The sequence below is a fragment of the Hydra vulgaris genome, chromosome 13 (genome assembly GCF_038396675.1).
Source record: "Hydra vulgaris chromosome 13, alternate assembly HydraT2T_AEP".
Lineage (NCBI taxonomy): Eukaryota > Metazoa > Cnidaria > Hydrozoa > Anthoathecata > Hydridae > Hydra > Hydra vulgaris.
In genome coordinates, this window is record NC_088932.1 from 20,691,366 (window position 1) to 20,710,878 (window position 19,513).

The following is a 19,513-nucleotide window of genomic DNA, read 5'->3' on the forward strand; positions in this document are numbered from 1 at the left end:
GATTTAATTACATTAGCATTAGTTTGATCAGTACTTATAAAAGCAATAGATTTATATATTATAAAACTTTTCGCATACTTTTTTTTAAGACTATTAAAGGCATTATGCAGTTTACTTTTTTTCAAATTTGGTTCGTCCATGATTATATCAGTTGCTGTAAGAGATAAATCAAATAATTTTTGACAAAATACAATTTTCGCTGCTTAACTTGGACCAAAATCAAGGAAAAATCTCTTCAGTTTCACAGTAATAACTTCTTTATAATAAATGAGTTTTCCATCAATAAAAAGATTTTGATGTAAGTTAATTTTCACAATTTTGTTTTTTCAGTTTATTCTCTAATAATGTTCCGTGTTTTTTGAGTGTTTCGTTTAGTAATTTCAAACAATTTAGCATAAAAATTAACTGTTTATCATTTCTTAATTTTTTCAAATAAATTTTTGTAGTTTTTTGTTAATTAATTTCATTTTTATAAGTTATATGTTTTATATATTCTTCTTATATATTTTTGTTTTTCCTTATAATTTATTACTTTTACTTTTAAAGGAATGGCCTTATCTTACATTTTACAAAGTTGAAAAATAAATCATAAGCATTAGTTACATAGTGAGATTGTAGCTGGCTGTTTATAATTAGCATTGATTTACAAGATTATTTACAACAATTTGCTTATTATTTCAATGCATTACGACTCACAATGTATTGCTTGCATTGAGATAGTTATGTTTATTAAAATTAATAGAATTGTGGATGTAAATGCTTACGCCACCACCTATGCAAACATCGTGATGAGCTGATACATAGTTTGTTAATTCAAAGTTAGATTTTTTTTGATTGCTTTTGCCAAGTTTTTGTGAAATAATTATTTTAAATTCTTTATTAAGTTCCTGCAATAAACATTCAAAGTTCTTAAAATTTTTATTCAGTCCTTAAATATTAGTAAGCAAAATTGAAACCCTATTTTTATTCTCATAAAGATATTGAGTAGATTCAGATATTGAATAGTACTCACTTTTTAAAAAGTTTTTAATAAAGTTATCAGAGTTATTATCATTAGTTCTGGCATTTTCAGCATTAATACTTACATCATTAAAGAAACTGTTCTCAATTTCTAAAAGTTAAACTAAAACAACAACAACAAAAACAATAAACAAATATAAATAAAAAGAAAAGGTAGCCTTAAGCTAAAAGAAATGTAAGATATAACTTTTCTTTCGGAGACTATTCATAGCGATCAACTTGTCGTATGATGTATGCATAAAATTCCCACTTAATTGAACTTTTTTTATTTCCATCCGTAATTTCTTTTTTATTTGTACCTTCTCTGCACTATAATCCTCCTTAATGGGCATGCGTTGTCCGATCAAACGTCTTCCGTTGTATAGGGACATCCAACCGACCTGCCCAGACAACGCATACCCACTGGGTTGTTAGTACAAATGTTTTTATGTTTTAATATTGGTGAGTTTTTTAGGATGCTTACCTCATCTTTGTAATTAGGCAACTTTAATACTGCAAATTTTTTTTCTGTCTCTAGTTTCAGTTCTAAAAGTCCTTTCTATTTTAATTTCATTCAACCCAAGTGTTTCTTGAACCTACATCAGTACCATCAGTAGGTTCGTCAAGAAGATTCTTTCTGATAAACCTACTGATAGTGAAACACAGTTTTGAAGTAACCAAAAAATTAGATAAGTGTTTTTTCTAATTTATTATTGTTCTGTTCCTTTAGAACATTGAGCATTCTGTTTGAAAAATACACAAACATACTTTATATATATATATATATATATAATATATATATATATATATATATATATATATATATAAAAATATATATATATATATATTTATATATATGTATATATATATATATATATATATATTATATATATAAACATATATATATATACACATATATGTACATAATGCATATTATATGCATAATATATATATATATATATATATATATATATATATATATATAAATATATAAATATATATATACATATATATATATATATACATAATAAATATATATATGCATATATATATATATATATATATATATATAATATATATATATATATATATATATATATATATATATATATATATATATATATATATATATAAATATACACAGACTTTCCCATTTAATGTGGAAGGCTTCTTTTATCTTTAATTTGTGTTTGGTTGGGGCATTATCCAAAATCTCAAAGAATCACAATTTGCCGGATTTTTGCAATTAATTGAAAACTTTAGGTGTTAAAATATATGAAATTGTTTATCACTTTTAAGGCGCTCTTTTATTCTAGTTGCTAAATGTCTGGAGGTCTATCACGTAGCATTAACATAACAACTGATCTTTATATATAGAAAAAATTAACTCAAAATGTTTTTGAAAATTTACTTAAAAAAATTACTTTAGATTTCCACATCCGGTTCACATTTTCTATTTGTAGGAAAATATTACAATCAAACAGATGGTGTTGCAATGGGTTTTCCTTTAGCACCTATCTTTGCTAATTTTATTTTTCGGATTTCGTGAACAAACATGCGTTAATTACTGCTCTTTAACAGCACTATTTTTTTATAAATGGTATGTGGATGACATGATTGCTATTTGTAATTATGAATATGAAGCTCAAGAAATTTTCAAACACCTCAATAAACAACATAAAAATTTGAAATTTACTATGGAAAAAGAGCAAGATAACCAGCTTGCCTTTTTAGATGTACTTATTAAAAAATCCAATTCGTTTTCAACTTCAGTTTATCACAAAAAAACGTATTCAGGTCTTTTACAAAAAATTTTTAGTTTTATTCCTTGTTGCTTCAAATTTGGATTGTTTGTTGTTTGGTTGATCGTACATTTAAAATTAATAATACTTGAGTTGGTTTTGATAAAGGTGTTAAGAATTTATCTATTTCTAACATTGATAATAGTTCAAATATAAGATACTTTAAGCTTCCATAAATAGAAATGTACTTTTATTATAATAAAATTAAAAATTAAAAAATTGTTCAAAAATATTGCAAGAATGTTCTAATAAGATTAATTTTCAATACTAATAAAGTACAAGGTTGTATTTGTTTAAAAGAGTCACTTCCTAAAATGCTCATTTATTCTATAAATTTTCTTGCGCTGGCTGTAATGCCAGTTTTGTTGGAGAAACCTCCAGACATTTGGCAACTAGAATAAATGAGCACCTTAAAAGTGATAAACAATCTCATATATTTAAACACATAAATTTTTCTTTTAATTGCAAAAATCTGGCATACTGTGATTCTTTGAGATTTTGAATAATGCCCCAACCAAATACAGATTAAAGATAACAGAAACCCTCGACATTAAATGGGAAAGTCCCTCACTTAATAAACAAACTTTACATTATGCTATAAACTTATCTATTTAATTTTACCGTCAGTTTTTTTTTTTGTTTTTTGTTTTTTTGACAGCTGGTTATTTTGATTGGTTATTTACTGAGTTATTTTGTAATAAATATATTGGTTTGTTATGTATAATTTTTGTCCATTATTATTTCTCTTTAGAGACTTTTATTTTTTAATATTTATTTCAGACTCTTTTTATTGTAAAATATTCTTTTGAAAATGTAAATAAATATACGAAACATGTCAAGAATAAGAAAACATCATGTTAATTTTTAAATTAATTATATATTTATATATAAATATATATATATATATATATATATATATATATGTATATATATATATATATATATATATATATATATATATGTATATATATATATATATATATATATATATATATATATATATATATATATATGTATGTATGTATGTATATTTCTATTATTATTATTGTTATTATCATCATTGTTATTATTGCTATTACTGTTATAATTATTATTATTATTATAAATATTATTGATGGTATTATTGCTATATTATTACAAAAGAAAGAAAAATTACTTTAAAAACTAAAAAAGGAGACCTTTACTGAATGCTTTAGGATATTGTTCAGCCGGAAAAACTAATACAGCTAAAAAAATAAAAAAGATATAACAGATTTTCACATATTTGTATTTATTGCTCTATTAAATTTTGTAACAATAAAAATGAGAAAAAAAATTTTTTTATAGAAAGTTAAACTAATTCTTTTTACAGAAACATAGACCATTACTTATAATTAAACTAACAGTAATAATAACAGTAATAATAATGACACTTTTTATGCCCTTTTTTTCTTTATAAAGTATGCATAATATTAAAAAAAAAATACTAAGAAATAAATCTAAAACAATATTTAAAACAATATATATTAGTTAAAACATTATCAGTGGAAATAAATGTCTTAACGCCAATGTCAATATTTATATTTATTATTTTACCCCGTCAGTTGCTGCACTTAACAGGGCTTATATCAGCCTGTATATATATATATATATATATATATATATATATATATATATATATATATATATATATATATATATATATATATATATATATATATATATAAATATATATATATATATATATATATATAAATATATATATATATATATATATATATATACATATATATATATATATATATATATATATATATATATATATATATATATATATATATATTATATATATGTTATATATATAAATCATATATATATATATGTTATATATATATGGTATATATATATATATACATATACATATATATATATATATATATATATATATATTTATATATATACATATATATATATATATATATATATACAAATATATTATATATATATATATATATATATATATATATATATATATATATATATATTATACATATACATATATTATATATATATATATAATATATATTATATATATATATATTTTATATATACATATATATGTATATATATATATATATATATATATATATATATATATATATATATATATATATGTATATACATATGTGTTGATGACTTGGAACGCTCCGGACGACCATCGACTTCGATTGATGATCGCCACATCAACAAAATCAAAGAATTGGTGCTTGCAAATCGTCGGTTAACCATTCGAGACCTTGTTGACATAGTTGGAATATCATTTGGGTCGGTGCAAGCAATTTTAAAGGATCATTTGGGCCTCAGAAGACTCAAATCACGTTTGGTGCCGAAATTTCTCAATTTCTTTGAAAAAGAGCGTCGCGTTAAAACGTGTGAAGCAATGCTTTCTGACTATCAAGACGTCTACAAACAAATTATTACTGGCGATGAGACCTGGGTCAACGCATACGACCCTGAAACAACCAACCAATCGAGTGAATACCGTGAAAAAGGCGAGCCGAGACAGAAGCAACCACGTCAAAGTCGCTCAAAAATCAAGGTCATGTTGACTGTTTTCTTTGATTATTGTGGTGTCGTGCACTACGAATTCCTTCCAACTCGCCAAACTGTCAACAAGGAATATTATTTAAGTGTTATGCGACGTTTGCGTAAAGCTATTCGCAAAAAGAGACCGAAATTATGGGCCAATAACTCTTGGATTTTGCACCACGATAACGCGCCTTCGCACACAGCACTGGTTCTTCGTGAGTTTTTCGCCAAAAAACTTTACCCATGTTGCTCCACAACCACCGTATTCACCCGACTTAGCACCGTGTGACTTCTGGCTGTTCCCAAAGCTTAAGAGACCACTCCGTGGAAATCGTTTTGAGTCCGTTGAAGAGATCCAACGTGAATCGGCACGCGCATTGAAGGCTATCCCTACCGAGGACTTTTCGGCATGCTTCGAAGACTGGAAAAAACGTTGGCAAAAGTGCATTTGGGCCGGGGGGGATTATTTTGAGGGAGACGATACAGATTTGGAAGAATAAACAAAGATTTTTCATTTTATAAAAAAATTCACCTTACTTTTTTATCACAGTAGTATATATATATATATATAAATATATGTATCTTTTATATATATATATATCTATATATGTACATATATATATATATGTACATATATATATATATATATATATATATATATATATTTATATATATATACATTTTATATATATATATATATATATATATATATATATTATTGTAAATATATTTTATATATACATATAAATATATATGTGTGTATATATATATATATATATATATATATATATATATATATATATATATATATATATATATATATATATATATATATATATATATATATTATATATATTTATATATTATATATATATATATATATATATATATATATAGTATATATATATATTATATATATATATATATATATATATATATATATATATATATATATATATATATATATATATATATATATATATATATATATATATGTATATATATATATATAAATTACAGGGCTCGAATTAACGTAAAAAAATCTAATTGCACTTTTATTGTTGCTAATAACCCCTCCACCACTCCCGGCGGAGGGGAGGGGGCATTATTTATTTGAACTTATTTATAATAACATATATAATAAGTCTCAATTTTGCATAAGTTGTCGTAACATTTACGTTCAGCGGTTGTAAAGTAGCTTTAGTTATAATTTACATTATTAGTATTATATTGCATTTAATCTAACGGCTGTATTTTTGTAAAATCAATGAACTTGATCATCTTTAAATTAATTATTTCATTTTCTATTTTATTTACATATATTAAACTTTTTAAAACAACAAAAATATTTAATTTTCTATAAATTTTTAACAGTAAAAAAAAATTATGTAAAACTCTAACAAAACAATCTTTAAATTTGAAACAGTTATAAAAAACTATTAAAAATGACGAAGACATTATCTTGATAAAATGTTAAAACTTAACATTTTCACGAAAACCCGCACAATCGCAAACAAGAATGATAATTAAATTCTTATTAAGTAAGTTTTATAATCTAAGTAACCTTATCAAATTTCTATGGTATTTTTATCTATTGCTTTTTAATTCAATGTATTTTTAAATAAAAGTTAGCGTTCAATTTTTTCAATCAATAAAATAAAGCAAAAGAAAAAAGTGTTACTAAATAATAGAATCTTTTACGATCAAATACTTTTTTGATTGCTAATAGAAAAAGTATTAGATCGAAATCGTAAATATTTTGATCGTTTTGTAATCATCTCACTAGTTTAATGCTTGGAATTTTTCAGGATTTTTACTAACAAAAAATGATTTTTACTATGCAAAAAACAGACGCATTTACAAGTTATTATTTAATATTTTAATTTTAAGGGGTTACAATGCGCTAAAATAAAATTAATAGTTATCACAATTTTCTTCCTCGCTTTCACTTTCTTAATAATCCAATTTTGTAACTGTCGCTAGATCAATGTTTGTTTTTCCTGACTTTCTTTTTCTTTCTTACGGACAACGATATAAATTTGCTGACAATCGTTTAACTTTATCATTATACCATTCGTCCATAGCAGTATCAGGTTCAAATTTGTCAATCTCTGGACCTTCTTTACTTATCCGAAGTAGAGATTCTAAGAGATCTCGTCTAAAACAACTTCTCCAGTCATTTTTTACGCATTTCATACATGAAAACATTCGTTCAACATTCGCATTTGTAAAAGGACAAATTAGAAATAGTTCAAAAATATCAAGAACATTTCGGCATTCTATGACGAAATTTATTTTGGAAAAAACAATTTCCCGAATTTTAAAATAATACTCATTTTGATTGTTACTTATGATGGGAAACATGTATGCTTTTAAAATGATCCACTCATGAAGTATATTATTCAAATCACATCCTACGCCAATTAAAAACTCAAAAAAATGTTCAACAACTTCACCGATGGCTTATCGCCAAAAGTTCAATCATTCACATTTAACCGCCAGTTATAAACCTCAAGTAAAGCTACCAAATGTATAAACAATGGTGATTTTTGGAGAGATTGAAAACGGTCATCTATACATTTGGTAACACTTGCTATAATTAGCTTGTACTCTTGATTCGAATAGGTATTTAATCGTTTGTTTTTTATAAAATTTTCCTTCGTTAAACAATCGTTCTTTTTCCTGCATTTGAACATTTTGGCTAATTGGTTTTCTAAATCTTTTATTTTTCTTTCTTTTACTCTATGCTCCGCTTTAAAAAAAAATTATCGTTATAGAAGTCACTGCAGTTTTATACTGTAAAAGAACACTAAATATCGGCGAATAGAGAATTATTCTTTTTTTATTTTAGAAGATTGATAAATCTTCTGAAATAAAAAAAGAATAATCACGAAAAAAAGTAAGATCGCAAAAAAACAAATTTTAAGAAAAAACTAATCGCGAAGGGTGCGAAGAGTAATCGCGATACGCTTAATTCGAGCATTAAATTACTATTTTGCATTCTTCTTGCCCAAAAGCTTATCTTAATTCCTCAATTTTAAATACTATTTAGATTTTTCACACTCAACGTACAAATTTGCTTTTTTGTCTTTTTTTCCCTCGATTATAAAGCTTTTTTAATTAAAATTACAAAGTCATTTTTTTCCTCGATTACAAATATTATTTTAAAAAAACATATAAACAGTATAGATTTTAGACTTAAAATGGTTAAAATAAACTTATATAAAGCTAAGTTAATCTCTTTTTCTACAATCTCTTTTTCTACAATTTTTCTACAAACATCTAATGCAATTTATAATTAATTTATATGTGTGTTTACTTATTTTCATGCAATTCTGCGAGTAAAGAACCATGACGCACTAATAAATATATGGGTGCATGGCCTACTTTATTTATACGGCCGCATATTTTGCATTTTGAAGAAAAAAATAGAAGGCCAGTTTTCTCGAAAAGTGTTTTTAAAGAAGCAGCTTTGAAAGTTCAAAAAGGTGGTTAAAAAATGTTGCGTTGTAAATTGTCGTTCAAATTATCATAATTATGGTGAAGTATCTACATTAGTATTTTCGTTTCCAAAAAATGAAGAGTTAAAAAAAAATTGGATTTAATTTTTAAATAGAAAAGATTGGACACCTACTAGTTCTTCCGTTATATGCATCAAACACTTAAAAAAAAAAAATTTAAGAAAGGTAACACGAATCACAGTTTTAGATCAATAAAAAAACTAAAGCCTATTCCAACTATTTTTGATTGCACAAATTTGACTGAAGAAGGTTCATCACAACTTATAAAATCTTCTAATTCGTTAAGAAAATCACCAACTAAAACAATATTTCAGCCAGATCAATATGAACAGTTTTTATTAAATGATTTGATTAGTAGCTTCGACGATATTACTGAAAGTCTTGCTCCAGATGGTTTTTCATTCTTGAAGTATCATGATCATGTAATTTTTTATATATTGATTCATAGTACTTTATCTATTCCAGAAGTTACAGAGAGCATTCGTGTAAACAATGAGATGCATGTTAAATTATTTTACAAAGGTTCACCGTTGCCATTGCCTCAATGGTTTCGTCAAGGAACAGATTGTCGTTTATCTTGTAAAAGTATGCTTCATAATTTTCCTACCTACATTAAATCACAAGCCGAACAATTTTCATTTGTATTGACTGAATTACAGCAAATTAAATATATTAAATACCTATTTATTCAGCCAATATTATAAAATATTCACTGATATTACGATATACTTCTATGCAGTCATACCAACTTTTGCATGAAGGATTGCCTTTACCATCATTATCATTACTTGAAAAAATAACTTATAGAAATACTGATGCTCTAAGTTGTGCAAAACGTTTAAAATTAGAAGGTAAGATTTCTCAAGACATTTGCTTGAATTTTGACGAAATATACTTGCAAAAATGTGATGAATATTTTGCTGGAGAGATGATTGGTAGTGATGAGTCTGGAGAAATGTATAAGGGAATAGTTTGTTTTATGATAGTTGGCTTGAAACAAAACATTCCATATGTGATTAAAACGTCTCCTGAAAAAAATAACAATCATGAATGGCTGAAAGAAGAAATTTTTGAATGTCTTCGTATTTTAACTGAATGTGAATTTAATGTTAGAGTTATTGTGTGTGACAACCATTCCTCTAATGTTTCTTGTTTTAAAAAAATTCTTTGTCCATCGAATCAAAAAGCCGAAGATTTGTTTTTTATTTACAATCTAAAAAAAATTTACCTTTGTTTTGGTGTTGAACATCTTATTAAAAACATTAGAACTAATTTGTTAAATTGCAAAAGATTTTTATTTCCAGATTTTAACTTTAATGGATTTAAAGATCCTTTAATTGTATGTGGGGGAGAAATTAAATGAAGCACCTTCCATAATATTTATGAAAAAGACCTCGCTCCTGATGATGGCTTGCGTAAAGCACCAAAAATAACAATGATAGTTTTACATCCTGGCAATTTTAAACAAAATGTTTCTTTAGCACTTGCAATTTTTGATGAAACTACATCTGCAGCGGTTCACTCATATTTTCCTGATCTTAAAAGTAGTGCAGATTTTCTTGCATTATTTAACAAGTAGTGGGTTTTATCAAATTCTAAATGTCAATATTCAACATCTAATATTTTAGGTAATGCAATCGTTTCTGGTGATAAAAAACCTGAATTTCTTAGGGAAATGGCACGTTGGGTTGAAGCTTGGCAATCACAAAAGATACCAAACTGTGAGAAGTTTACTTTAAGTGTTCAGACAGCTGCAGCACTAATAAGAACATTTAATAGTCATGCCTTATTGATAGAGGACTTAATTAATGATGGATATCACTTTGTTTTAACTGCGAGATTTCAAAGTGACCCATTAGAAAGGAGATTTGGACAATATAGACAAATAAGCGGTGGAAGATTTTTGGTGGGTTTAAAAGATGTCACTATTTCTGAAAAAATATTAAAATTCAAAAGTATAGTTAAAGAAAGTATTAACTTTGATGATAGTTTGAAAATGCCTCTTGAGTCAAAAAATAATTTAACAGATTTGAAAAACTTTCTTTATGATATTGATAAAGCTGAGTGTACTCCAGAAATCTTGACACTTGCACCAGAAAGTAGGGAAGTAGGTGCTCATATTGCTGGATATATAGCAAAGATACTTAAAAAACGTTTTGGTACATGTTGTAAAGAATTAATATGTTGTGTTAATATTGATGAAAGCAATCCTGTTCATACTTATTTAACAATTATTTCTAGGGGTGGTCTCACTACTCCTTCACCATCACTTTTGGATTATGTTTGCACATCTTTTGCTATGATTGACTACTCTTATAACAAAATAAAGAAATTTAATTTACATGCACGACAAGCTTTAGATTTTTTAAACCACTTTTATGACTCTTTTCAGACTTTTTCTTGTCTCATGCATGAGAAAATTGGGATAAAACTTGCTGGAAGAATTGTTATCAACATTTTTCTTATTAATAAAAGAATTATATTTACCAGCGAAGTAGCTGTTGATCATGTAAATACTTTTAAAAAGAAAAAATGTGAGAATGTTTAATAAATTATTTATACTATAATTATTTTTTAATGAAAAAAGAAAAATATTTTAATATTTTTTATAACTGTTCTTGTTTCTTACATTGTTTTTACTAATACTAAATTTTAAAATAAAGACTCTTTTTATTTATTTATTTCTTAATAAATGTTCGTTTAATATCTAAAATTATGAATATATACAACTTAAGTGGACTTTTTAAATTTAGAAAGTAAAATAATTTTGAAAATGTTCAAAACGTATTAAGTTTTTGAAACATTACGATTTTAAAAACTGGCCTTCTATTTTTTTCTTCAAAATGCAAAATATCCGGCCGTAAATAAAGTAGGCCATGATGGGTGCATGAAATTTTTAGAACAATGAAGACGTCGATTAAGTAATCTTAGTCTTATCTCTTATTCAAAATTCTTTGTCAAATTAAAAAAAATGAGTTACATTTATGTCAAGTGTCAAACAGTGATTTTACTACCAGAGATTACTTAAGATACTTCCAAAATTCCAACAACTTGCTTTCATTTCACTTTAAATTCCATTTCACTTTGAATAACCTCATAAAACCAACAAAAAAGAAACTGGTTTTTCAATCTAATAAACTAGATACAAGATAGTGATACACATGCTGCTAAAGCTAATTGAATACATTTTAAAAAATGAAGATACTCTATTTAAAATTTGCTTTGCACTATGAATAGGGTACTGTTACGGTTCTAAAATTAGATTTAATAAAATTTTTGCAAAGCTTTCTGGCATCGAAATGCGGACAAACAACACAAATTGCAGAGAAACTTAATACAAATTCAGAAGTAAAAGTGTATAAAAGTGCAACAAAGCAGTATTATTAGGATTTTTTCATATCAGATTCTTGCTACCAAACAAATTTTTCAAAATTATATATTTAAACAAAGAGTTTGCATTTCGGAGATTTTCTTGTTGAAAAGTATAAAAATAATATTAACATAGATGCAAATAATTTGCATAATCGCTAAAATAAAGAAATTTGTAAATTTTTCATTAGTTTTGATACAAATACAGAATCTAGCATTGTAATGTTAATACTGCAAATAGCCATGATTTTTTTGTTTACACATCATTAACTCTTATATTATATGAAAATTAAAATCATAATTTTATAGCTTTAATGAAACTCAACTTTTTACTTTTATGACTTTCTTTGACCAGCAAGTTAACAACTTTCATATTTCAGCTTAAGGCGTATGAGGGTTGAAAGAAAGCCTTAAGAGTTATCTTTATAAAAGTATAAGCATATTTAAAATCATATAATGGTGTAGCATTAGTGATGTGGCTATATTTTTTAAGTGCGGAATGATGGAGTATATTAATTTTCAAGATTCTTTTCTATAAAATCATTTTTAATTCAAGATTTGCTTTTACAGAAACAAGCAACTAATTATATTGCACTATTTTTAAATATGTAAAAAGTTTACAAAAGAAGCAATCGCGCAATTAAAAAAGAAATGTAAAAAGCAAGAATTTATTTTGAACAATTCGATGAACATATGTATTAAGATTCAAATTAAAATTAACAGTTCAATCAAAATTTTGGTTTATTTGATGGAGAAATGCTTTATTTATTGACACTAGAATTAGGAAATTAATTAATTAGTAATTAGTAAATTACTAATTACTAATTAAATACTAATTACTAATTAAATACTAAGTAAATTACTAATTAATATAGTAAACTAATTAGTAAATTACTTACTTCATAATTGGTAAACTTTTAACAGTATTTGTGTGCATGAAGATCTCGTTTTTATTATTATTTAAATTTTGTTTTTACAACTTAAGCTATTTATTTTGATATTGTTTTTGCAAAATGCAATATTTTCAGTTTGTCTTCTATGTGTAAATAAAGATTCCTTCGTGTAATCCTTATACAAATACAAATACAAAAAAAAGTAAATTTAAAAATATAAAAAACCATTTAAAAAAGATTTTAAGAGTTGAAATTTAAGCTTTCTTAAAAAATATGGATTAAAACTTATTAATAAATATTTTTGCAAAAATGTGCTAACTTTATTTGATTGCAAATTTTATATAGAAATTTGTATATATATCAACTGGATATACTTTAACATTTTTACTTTAAAAATATAACTTTACAAATCAATCTTTAGAGAGCTGGTTAATACTTTTCTGACCTTGTCAAATTCTTTTGCATAAGCGTTTACTCTCAGGTGCCAAATATGAAGGAGGGATAGTTTGTTAACTTATAGAAAATATACCCACCCTGAGCGTATTAAGATTTGTTAAACTCATTCGTTTATTAAATTTCACTTCTTGGTAAATAAAACTATGTCCTAATAAAAATAAAAAATTTGAGTAATCAGGCTTTAAAATGTCAAGTTTGAACTAACTGATCTAAATGAAAACTTTCATTGTAATCAGCTCTTAAAAATTCACAAATGGTAAACAATAAGTCAAAAATTTATTAAGAGTTCCTATTGAAAACTGAATAACTTGTATTCTTATAATTAAATGTTTTTAAGTTTGCCAGCATTTCGATCCTTGAATCCATAGTTTTAATTTATGTAATATTTGAGTGACTAAAGCAAAACAGTACCCTGTTTGCGATTTAAACTTAATCACAGTGTTTAAAAAGGATTATTCTAACTCTTAAAAGCATATAAAAAAGAGAAAATTTATATCTAAAATAGTGCACTTACCATATGAGGATTGATTTATAAGAGTGTATACGATAGCAGTTGAATAAAGAAGAAAAAAAAGTGATTTTACGCTTTTTTTTTCATATTTTACTGAGGCTTTGATATAATTAAATGGCATAATGAGCTGCTGATTTCTTAATTACCTAAAATCGATTGGTCAACACATTGGATGTAAAAGAAAGCTTAAAGTTGACCACTATTTTGTTGAAAATAACATTACACAAATACATAAAGCATTCGATAGGTATACAGTTTATATAATTGTAATATAAATCGTTTCAATTGTAATATAACTCATATAGTTGTAACATAAGTCTATTTAATTGTAGTCTATTTCATAAATTTATAGCATAAGTTATTTCAATTGCAATATGATCCATATATTTGTTGCATAAGTCATTTCAAATTACAATGATATCTTAAGAATCTATTTATACAATTGCGCAATAATTAAACAAAATTCTTTATATTAACTCATAACGGGAATTATTTTTTATATTTATTAAAATTTACAAAGTAATATTTTGACAAAGTAACAATAAAATATAAAAAAACAAAAAATTAAAAAAATTGACTTCATAAAACCGTTAAGCAATACAAAATTAAAGTATATATATATATATATATATATATATATATATATATATATATATATATATATATATATATATATATATACATATATATATATATATATATATATATATATATATATATATATATATATATATATATATATATATATATATATATATATATATATATTACATATCTAACCACGTTGAGAAATTATTTAGTTTTTGAATCCATTCTTATCGTAGTAATAATTGCAAAGTACCGAATTGTACTTCAATAGAAAGTGTCTAATATATTTATATTGTATTATTAAAATCGCACCTTGTTGATAGCAAATCAAAAAGATTATTATGGCAGTAATAAAATCAGACATGAAGAAAATATTGACAGAAATGTTCAGCGAATACAAAAAAGAAACTGAAATAATGCTGAAGCAGCAAGAAAAAAACTTTGTTGAGATTTTAAGCTCTAATTTAAAAATAATAAATGATCGATTAAGCCAAATTGAAAACAAATCGGCGAAAAGTATAAACAAAAGAAACAAATTAGAAAAAGATCTTGATGAATTAAAAGATCGTCTTAACTTTCACGAACATTTAATCGACCCACAAATTAAAACGGCATGTAATAACTTAGAGAACGAAAGCCCTATAAAAAATATTACCGATAAAAATAGGATATTAGAAGATCGATCAAGACGAAATGACCTTAGAATAGAAGGTCTTACTGAAAGTATAAACGAAACCTGGGATGAGACCAAAGTTTTTTAACTATTCTCTAATACTTTAAGAGTTAACGAAGTTGAAATTGATTGAGCTCACCGCACCGGTTACAAAAAAAAAGGACGACCGAGAACTATAATAATGAAACTACATAGACATAAAGAAAAAGTTAAAATTCTAAATGAAGCTTATCGCCTAAAGGGACTAAACATCTCTATCAATGAAGATTATTCTCGAGAGACAGCAATTATAAGGAAGAAATTGTTTATTGAAGCAAAACAAAGTAGAGAAAAGGGAGAAAATGTCGGATTAAGATACGATAAAATTATTGAACTAAAAAACGAATTTACAAAGAAAGATATAGTTAAGTAAAAAAACTAATTTTTATTATCATAAAAGAAATATAGAAATTTAATAACAAAAATGACTGATAAAATAACAAAAACTTTTGAGATTTTTGATAAGAAAAATACACTACTTTTGAATAAAACTAATGATCCTGATATAAATCTTTTTGAGGATATTGATATTGAGTCTTGTTACTGTAATGTTGAGGAAGTTTCTTGTTATAAAGGCTCAACGCAATCATCCTTTACGTCATTAACTTTAAACATTAGAAGTCTGAAAAAGATTTTGAAAATTTGTGTTACATGTTACATAACACAAACTGTGAATTTAAGGTAATATGCCTTATAGAAACTTGGTGTGAAGATGAAGTATCCAATAATTCGAATCTTCAATTGACAGGGTACAAATCAATTCATCAAACCAGAGGTAAAGGTATGGGTGGCGCTATATGTTTTTTTATCCACAATACACATGCAATTTAAAAAAGCAGAAAATCTTAGCCATTGTAGTGAAGAATGTGAGTCATTAACCTTAGAACTGATTATTAATAAAAAAAAAGTACAAAGAGTTTTTTTAACTGCAATGTATAGACCACCTAGTGGTAATATAAAATTGTTTGAAAATATTTAGAACAGTATTTAGAAACGGTAAGAAATAAACAACTATACTTAATGGGGGACTTCAATATAAACCTTTTAGACATAAAAAACTGATTTAGTTAAACGCATAATAAAAATTCTTAATCAACATGGTATATTACCATTAATTAACAAGCAAACTCTTGTAGTAACTCATCAAATTAAAACACTTGTAGACAATATCTTTACTAATAATTTTTCAAAATATAACACTCAAAGTGGGATCATAAAAACCGACGTAAGTGATCATTTTCCAATCTTTTTTACTTCTAATTCAATATACAAAGAAAAATCTGATGGGGGTACCAAACAAAATAGTATATATTAAAAAAAGGGAAATAAATTAAAATAGTATAAAAATTTTTTGCGGTCACTTATCGCTAATAAACTGGCAACAACGTATTAACTACAAAGACGCAAATAAAGCTTATAAACATTTTATCTGTGAGTTCAGTAATGCCTATGAAAAAGCATTTCCAAAACAAGAAAAAAGAGTCAAGCTCAAAAATTTACAAAGTCCATGGATTTCACAAGGCTTCCAAAAAAAAAAAAAAACTCTACGAAAAATATTTAAAAAAAACAACTTACAAAAATGAAAAAATATCAAACTTATAAAAAACTTTTTGAAAAACTTAAGAAACAAGCTTAAAAAAATTATTATTCAAATCTTTTACAAAACAATATTGGTAATAATGAAAAAACATGGGATGTTATAAAAGAAGTAATAGGAATAGGAAAGATTGATCCAGGTAATATCCTGCCAAACCATTTAAATATCGATAACAAAAACATTGTTCATTAATGATTAAAAAAAGATTGCTGAAAGTTTGAACAATTATTTTACAAACATCAGAAACACACTAGCTAATAAAATAACTCAAAGTAAAAAAATTATTAAATCGTATTTAAAAGAAGTGGACTTTGTAATGGACGAATTTGACTTTTGATGAGCTTCCAAACGCATTTAAAACAATACAATCAAAAAGGAGTCCGGGCCTTGATGATATCAGCTCTCATGTGGTTAAAGAAGTTTATGATGTTATTAAATATCCCCTACTGTATATCTTTAATCTCTCATTAAAAAGTGGAGTTTGAACACTTAAAATTAGCACGCGTAGTTCCGATTTATAAAAGCGGAGATAACTCTACTTTATCAAACTATAGGCCTATCTCCATACTTTTATGCTTCTCGAAAGTACTAGACCGCATTATGTACAACAGACTTTTTTCAACCTCCAAAATCACAATATCCTTTTTAATAACCAATACGGATTTAAAAAAGACCATTCAACTGAACATGCACTAATAAAGTTAGTCAACGAAATTTTGAATGGATTTGACAAAAATCAATATACACTTGGAGTATTTATTGATCTGTCAAAGGCGTTCGATACAGTGGATCACAAGATTCTTCTATACAAACTTAGTAATTATGGTATAAAAAATAAAAATCTAAAATGGTTTAGTTGGTATCTAAACAATCGTAAACAAGCTTGATATTACAATTAAATTACACTTCCCTTCAAACCATTACTTGTGGCGTTCCCCAGGGATCTATTCCTTTGCTTTTTCTTGTCTATATTAACGACATATTTTTGTCTTCTCGTATACTGAATTTTATTCTTTTTGCAGATGACACCCAAGCTTTCTACAACCACTCAAATATTAAAACTATTTTTAACACAGTAAATCAGGAGCTTGAAAAGCTAAGCGATTGGTTGAAAGCTAACAAACTTTCCTTGAACATTGAAAAAAGCAAATACATTCTTTTCACAAAACCATCAAAGTCAGACACATTACCATTAAAATTTCCGGATATTTTAGTTTACAAAACAATATTAAAAAGAGCATTTTCTGTGAAGTTTCTAGGAGTCAATCTAGATGAACATATTAGCTGGAAATAGCATATCAAGTTGTTAGAAAATAAAATATCTAAAAGCATTGGGATTTTGCATAAAACTAAGTATATTTTAAATAAAGTATGTCTTAAAAGTTTATATTTTTCATTTTTTTTCAGAGCTACATTAGCTACTGCAATGTTGCCAGGGCAAGTACTTACCAATCAAAACTAGCCTTAGTCTATAAAAAAACAAAAGCAAACATGCAAACAAAAGCAAATATTCACAAATGGATATTTTAGTGCTAAACAAATAATGAAAGAACTGATAGTTCTTAATATTTATGAATAAAACATCTATAACATCCTTCAGTTAATGTTCAAAGTAAAAAATATTTTGGTCCCAAAAATATTCCATAAATACTTCCAACTTATTTATCATAAATACGAAACAAAACATTCTAAGCAGAACTATATTCCAAAATTCTATATTCCAAAAATATCTTTGAGTCAATCCTAATTCTCAATATCTAGAAGAGGACCACAATTGTGGAACTCATTTCTCACAAATAAGATTAAAACGATAAACTCTTTTCAACATTTTAAATACGTTGTTAAACAACAGTTACTTGACCTCAACAATCTCTTATTTTAAAAAAAAACTTTCACACGTCTTGAAATTTTTTTTTTTTTTATTTACCCAATAGCTGAAAATGATTATGGTTATATTTATAAAAAATGCATTTAATTGGATTTATGTTTATAAAGATACATTTACTTGGCTATTTTACTTATACGAGTTCGTATATTTATATATATTTAAATATCTTATAATTTGTGTTTATCTTATATTTAATTGATATTGATTGTAAAACATAATTGAAATTAACGGGGCAAAATGGCAAGACTATCGTCTTCTGCTTGCTCCAGTCAATTTGTTACGTTAACAGTTTTGTAAAAAAAATAATTTTATATTGGCTAAAAAAGATTATATAATAATATAATAATAATGCATAGAATGATTCATCAAGGTGTCAAGGCATCAACGAAAACATGCCTATAGTTTAAGATAATTGTATGAAAAGAAGGTAATATGAGCTCTAAAAGCATGTAAGATAAACTATCATGTTTGCTGTATCCGAAAAACATTTTAGCACATTTGTTGTAGCAATACTAAAGGCGTGCCATTGTTTTATCATTATAATTTTGCCACAAAGGAACACCATATAAACAATATGTTTTAAACAGTTTAACTTTCACTCTGGTAGAG

The 19,513-nt window shown here is 25.3% G+C and overlaps 1 protein-coding gene across 1 annotated transcript in view; it reads right to left on the reverse strand.

Moving 5' to 3' along the window:
• LOC136089513 (uncharacterized) overlaps positions 1-19,513 on the reverse strand; it is an 89,442-nt gene that overhangs the window by 9,213 nt on the left and 60,716 nt on the right. Inside the window, exon 7 of the mRNA XM_065815559.1 lies at positions 3,980-4,027. Coding sequence (XP_065671631.1) covers positions 3,980-4,027 — 48 coding nt within the window. The remainder of the gene's footprint in view (positions 1-3,979; positions 4,028-19,513) is intronic.